Genomic DNA, 6,267 nt, shown 5'->3' on the forward strand with positions numbered 1-6,267 from the left:
TGGATTCTCTGTGCCTGTCCCTGTGCCCAGCAGCAGGACTCCCTCCTGCCCGTCCTGCCCCCAGCCCTTTGCTAACGGAGCCGTTCTCCCCTGAGGTGTTTAAACAGCTCTTCCTGCAGAAGCAGCTCCCAGAGCTGGTGTTTTGGGCAGACCGAGGCAGGTGGTTAACCCCCCATCACCTGTCCAGGCAGGTAAGTACCCAGCAGAGCTGTGCAGCTCTTGGCACAGCATCGATGGGAATGCAGAGACCTTGGCTAATCCTGTGCTTGGACAGCTCTCCCCAGACCCTTTCCTTGGGCTTCATCTTTAAATATGGAACATTGAGAGCTGCTCAGTCTGAGGTCCTGTCTCTAGAGGAAACAGCAGGTTCTGTGCTAAGGGTTTCAGTTATTTTATTCAGTTTTTATTCAGTTTTATTTATTCAGTTATATTGAGTACGTTTTTCTTGGGTGGCTTTAACAGGAATGGACAAGAAAATGTCAAGCACCAGTCAGTGAAGCTAATGAAGGAAACATATTGCCTATGAGACAGCACAGGCAGAGGAGCCACCACCACTGGCCAATACTCAGAACATCTTTCCTGTGGGCTGATGCCACAGGTGAGAGCTTTACAGCACAGCATCTGCACAGGAAAGCAGACTTCTTTGGGGAGGTAAATTAAAAGGGATGATTAAAAGCTGACAAAAACCACCCTGCAAGACAGGAGACTTGTGAGCCCCAGCAGTGATGTTCAGGTGATTCACCACATGTCTCAAGTCTTAAAAAAATTCGTTTGTTCTAATGGAGAATCCTGAGGGTGACTTTGCTGTGAGGGGTGAGCCTGGGGTGGGTGGTTACACTGATGGTGCTGATGGAGGAAACAATCACTGAGGGAGCAGCACTGAGAGGAGCAGGGGGATGAGCTCACAGCATCGTTTGTAACTGTAGGGACAGGGAACAAGGAGCTACTTTAAAAAAAAAAATGTATTTTCATACAGATACATTATGAACATATGAATCCAGCGTGCAGGGACTACTGGAAGCAGCCCTACACCTCTGCCTGGGGGAGCTGTGCCTGGGGGAGCTGTGCCTGGGGAGCTGTGCCTGGGGGAGCTGTGCCCATGGGCAGATGGGTGCTGGTTCCCTCCACTGACCTCCCGTGGCCGTGCCAGGCAGGCAGCCCATGCCAGAGGGACATCAGCCTCCTCCAGTGCAGGACCACAGCTTCTTCCATGAGTCATGGGAAATCTTCAGTGTTAAACAGGGTGGACACCAATTAAATACCAGAACACACTTAAAGTCAGGTAATCTTTCACAAGCCTGTGACAAAACCAAGTTATTCGTTGCCTCCCTGGTTAGCCCTCGTGGTTTCCTCATACACACTCTCAGCTGACCCTTTTTTGGAAAGGCCAGAGAGCAGGTACAGAATGACCAACCAAACAAAAAGATTCCCACCCCTCCAGTCTATCTCTAATGGAGAGTTTGGCCACTGAAGTGAGATGTTGTAGGAGGGTTTGTTACATGGAGAGGAATGTTAAACAGCTACCGTGCTGACACCATCAATTTAATGAGTGTGGTGACAGTGTCCTTTAGGGGTTCCAGAGTCACACAGGTGAGAAATGTCTTCTGCAGCCACAGCTAAAGCTGAACTAGTGAAGAGCTACAGAAAATGCCTCAGAGGACTTTGCAGGAAAGAAAAAAAAATGCCCAACTAAGTAATAAAAAGGGTACAAAACAGGGGAAAAAAAACCCTGATTCAGTGGTTTTATACATTCTGCTCTAGACCATGTTTTCTGACGTGTCTGAATAACTGCTTCTGCTGTCCAGTGTGTCTCCTGATGAATTACACACAGTCCAGACTGGAATGATCAGGTTGCTGCAGGCTGGGAGAAGACCAAAGCTCTCAGTCCAGTGTCACAGGCGTGCTGCTCTGGTCCGGAACAATGCCAGTTGCTGTCCCTGGAGTACCAGAGCTGGGAGGGTCTTCTCTGGTGTTTTTTTTTTTTCTTAAATGATTGATAACTGACATTTTCCCCCCTCCCTCCCCTGTTGTCACTGTTACTGGGCAGAACTCCTCCCTCTCTGGGACAGGAGGCAGCTCGTGGCGGGGCGGGCGTCTCACTGCTCGGCGGGCGGGGGCTCCTGCTGGCTCTGCAGCCCCTCTGGCTGGGGCTCGGGGGGCAGGAGGCACTGCAGCTCCTCGCTGCTGATGGCCACCCTGTCGGGCTGCAGCCACCGCCGCAGGTGCTCCAGGGTGCTGAGGGAGAGCAGAGACAGTGAGAGGAGGGAGCAGCGACCCGCCCGACGACCGCGCCGGGGAATCCTCCTGGGCTCCGTGTGCTGCTGCCCCAGGTGAGCTCTGCCCTGAGACTGCCCCACCTCCGAGGAGCCAGGGGAGTCCTCACTCTGCACAGACACTGCTCTAGCTGGGCTCTTTAAGCCATGGCTAGGAAAGTTCTGCTCTCAGTGAGGAGAATCCATAGCAGGTACCTCAGCCGTGCCCTCCTGCAGCACGAGGCTGGGGCACAGACAATCCCACTGCCAGCTCCCCAGGCTGGAAGCAACAAAAATAGTGCAAAAGAAACCAACCCCACGACTGCCTAGTTGTGATGAAGATTAGGAAACAGAGGGGGCAGGGAGGGGAATAAAGCCAAAAGTGTGTGACCACTCACAACACCAGCAGATGGCAGCTGAAAAAGGCTCTAGGTGCACTGCAGAATGCCAACCACCCCATGGATTTTAGGGATGTTTAGAAATACAGACTGGCATAATTAGTGTCTTACAGCACCTCCCTCAATAACTGGTCCCACCAGAACAGATCTACTCTACCTTTTTTTAAATACTGGCTGTAATTCTAGAAGTTTAATATTGTAATTCCTAACTGTCTGTGTGTGCTCATCTTCCACAAACATGATTTAAGTCCCTCAAGAGCACCACAGCACAATCTGCTCTTGCTCTTTCACAAGAGCAGAACTTCACTTGGTAATGTCCTTGAAATTATCTGTGTGCTTAGAAGTTAAGGCTTGTTTAATTACGTTGGTGGGTGAGAATCAAATATTTCAGCACTGTGCAGGAGTGACCTTGAACTTTACAGGTAAATTCTAGGGGGGGGAAATTCTTCCATAGGTAACATCCCCAGCTTTTAAAAACAGTAGAAAGAGCACATACATCCACAGAGGCTTGTTTTTAAATATAAATCACATTGAAGTGGACTGGTCAAAGAGAAAAATCTAAAAACTTCTTATTAACATGGATTATTTTTCACACTTAAACTCCTAAACTAGCTTAAGTAGATGTTCTTCAAGGGAAAGAATAATCTTCTTTTCAGTCAGAAGCAGTCATGAAAAATGTCAGCTCAGAAAAAGGGAACAGAGTGCTGGGGAGACTGCTGAAGGAAAGGGCTCTGCCTGTGAGAGGGGCTGCTGAGCAGCAGCACTGCCAGAGGCAGGGAAGGGAGAGACACTGGAGAGCTGATCTCAGGGTGGGGATGAAGAGCTTCACTCCCACTTGTGTCTGAACCAGCACTTAACTTCAACTATGCAGGGAATGGCCTGGGGTCTGCTTCTGAACCTGAGCCTTAAAACACAGGCAATCTGAGACAGATCAGCCATCCCCTCCTCACCTCCCCCACACGTGACAGGGACACTGGGGAGTGGGTTCCAGCTGTCCCCACGCTGGAGCAGCCCAGTCTGAGGGATGCCAAGTTTGGAGCTCAGCACTGGAAGTTCACACCCTGCACACTCTGCGTGCTCCCCTGGGTGCCAACAGTCACTGTCCAGGTGTCCCAGCCTGTGGCAGCCTCACCAGGCTCCCAGGAGATGTTATTTTCCTCCCAGTGCCCTGTCACAAGTCCTGACAAAGCCCAGTTTTAGCTCTGAAGCAGTGAAACCTGTCTGCCCCCAGGGTAAGAGGTGTCCCCTCCCCATCGACCTGCTGATTACCTCTCATCAGCCTCGTGGCCCTCTAGGTAGAGCTCGGAGTCAAACTTCTCCTGCAGGAACCTGTCCCAGCACTCCCTCTTGGCCTGGGCGAGGGTGTGCAGCATGTCCTTGGAGGTCACCTCCTGGGACAGCCCTTTGATCCTCATCAGTCTTCTCTCTGTGAAGAGACAAAGGAGGGGGCTGCCTGACCTTCATGTTTGTCTCAAAGGGAAGAAGAGAAGTCTCTGTGCTGCTCTGTCAAGACAGCCAAATTAACTTTTCAGGACTAAGTCATATTTTAAAAGTAATTTTCCCCCTTGCATTCCAAGTCTGCATGACTGTCGTTTTTTAGGTGACATTTTTCAAGTGATTCTTCTGAAAGAAATAAGGTTTGTGCAGCCAGTCAGCTCTGCCCATGTCTGAGCTCTCAGAACTTTGACACTCACTCCCAGGAAATCCCACTGGGGGGTTCAGATCCCACAGGCATTGAGTTCCCACAACTTCCATGCAAATTGGCATGAAATACAAATCCTGCTAATTGCAGCATGAACCCAAATAATGCCCAAATAGGGGTAAAAAAAAGCCAGTGCAGCAGTATTATTGGTTGGGTGTCTCCTAACAGAATGTGGTACTGTGGGTTCCTCACCCCAGGGGATGATGAAAAGCACACGGGGTAATCCAGTGACAAGACATCAAGCTACAGGAAAGTCCATTTAACTCCTCTGGTCACATAAGTCCCACTAGGAGGGTTTCTTCCTTAAAGTGGGTCAGCTATTGACTTATAAACACATTTTTAAATTGGAAAATCCCATCACCTTCAGCTGGGTTGGGGTGGTTGGCAGTGCCCACCTGCTGGAGCTGCCTGGTGCCCCAGAACCCAGCTGTCACCCAGAGCCTCTGCCTGTTCAGCAGCTTTGAATTGTCACATCTGCCTGAACACACAGCCAGGCTGCTGCTGTGCTTTCAGCCACCCATCCTGGCCAGGTACAAATGCACAACAGGTTTATTTCTGTTGTCTTAGCCAGAATGGACAAGAGAAGCTTTGTGCTAGTGTTACACTTTCATCCTGGCTCTGAGAAAACACAGACTGAGGCTGAAGCCTGCTTGTAAAAGTTAATCCACTGACAGCACTAATTAATACTAGAAAAGAAGCTGATGCCTTGTTCTGTGGCACCCTTGATCTGATACCAGGAGCTCTACCTAGTATGCTGTGAAACAACAGTCTAAAACAGCAACTAAGGCAAGAGGGAGGCTCCAGCAGAAATAAAACCTTCAAAAGCCACTTCTGCCACCCATCCCTCCTGGGCTGCTTCTGTCTGCAGCCTCCTGTGTGTGCCAAGACACACGTGTGGCTGCACTGCAAACAGGTCACACACCAGCCTGAGACACAGCTCCAAGGGAGGGAAGGAAGGAAGGGGAAAAGAAGAGAGTTTTCCTGTGAGTGGAGGGAGCAGCAGTCCAAGTGCTGGAGAGCAGGGGAAGCCCAAAGCTTCCTCCTCCCAGGCAACGGGAGCATCTGTCCTGGGGCTGAACACTGTTGTACAGTGAGGCCTCTGAAGGGAGGAGGAAAGACTTAAAACAGGGTGACAAACTCCATGGCCTTAGGGCTAAAGAGTGCAGCACTTTAGGTGGGCTAGGATGTCAGCTCCAGTACCAGTAACCTCACCTGCCCTCCCATCCAGTGTCTCTATCAGCTGTTACACTGTTCACAGTCAATTTATGGTGTTAAAGGTTACGCAGGAGTTAGGAGAAGCAACCACACAAAGACAACCTGTGTGATCTGTCACCTTAAAATACAGACTCTAGCAGGTGGGAAAGCATCAGAGCCTTCTTTCCTATAACTGTCCCTCCTTGTCCAATCAGAAAACAGGTCACAGAAATAAATTTCACTTTTCCCTTTCCACTCAGAAGCATCTCCCAACATCCCATAAAAAGAGCGAGCTAAAAAACTGGTGACACAGAACCACACAGGCTCTGTAATGAGTCCAGAATGCATTGTCAGCTAGAGTAGAACTACCTGGTCTTCAGAGAAAAACCAGTGGTGTCCCTATCCCATTTATTTTAGAGGGAAAACCCCCCAAATTCTTTGGTTTGTACTCGATAAACAGTTCCTTGGTGGCACCTCAGCCATGTCACACAGAGCTGCAGCTGCCCTCGGGCACCGAAGCAAACAGGAATCGGACCCTGACCAGGCACTCACCCAGGGATGCCAGGTACACCTCCGAGTCGTTCAGGGGTGCCCAGGGCTTCAGGCCCGCTTGGGCAGCGCCCTCGGCCCCACTGCCCTGGCTCCCGCCCTGGGCGCAGCCGTCCGTGAAGGAGTCGGTGAAGGCGTCGCCCGCGTCCCTCTGCTCGGGGCGCGGCAGGCA

At 50.7% G+C, this 6,267-nt stretch overlaps 1 protein-coding gene across 1 annotated transcript; it reads right to left on the reverse strand.

The window, feature by feature from the left end:
* Window positions 1–2,096: 2,096 nt before the first annotated feature.
* On the reverse strand, window positions 2,097–6,264 carry LOC103772744 (chromosome unknown open reading frame, human C15orf57; the record flags this gene model as incomplete). Its single annotated transcript, XM_008940087.1, has 3 exons — window positions 2,097–2,235; window positions 3,920–4,076; window positions 6,099–6,264. Coding segments are annotated over 3 exons (462 nt in total), but the record flags the coding sequence as incomplete, so codon positions are not given.
* Between the last annotated feature and the right edge of the window lie 3 nt (window positions 6,265–6,267).

This window comes from Merops nubicus, unplaced genomic scaffold (assembly GCF_000691845.1).
Source record: "Merops nubicus isolate BGI_N331 unplaced genomic scaffold, ASM69184v1 scaffold18865, whole genome shotgun sequence".
NCBI classification, from domain to species: domain Eukaryota; kingdom Metazoa; phylum Chordata; class Aves; order Coraciiformes; family Meropidae; genus Merops; species Merops nubicus.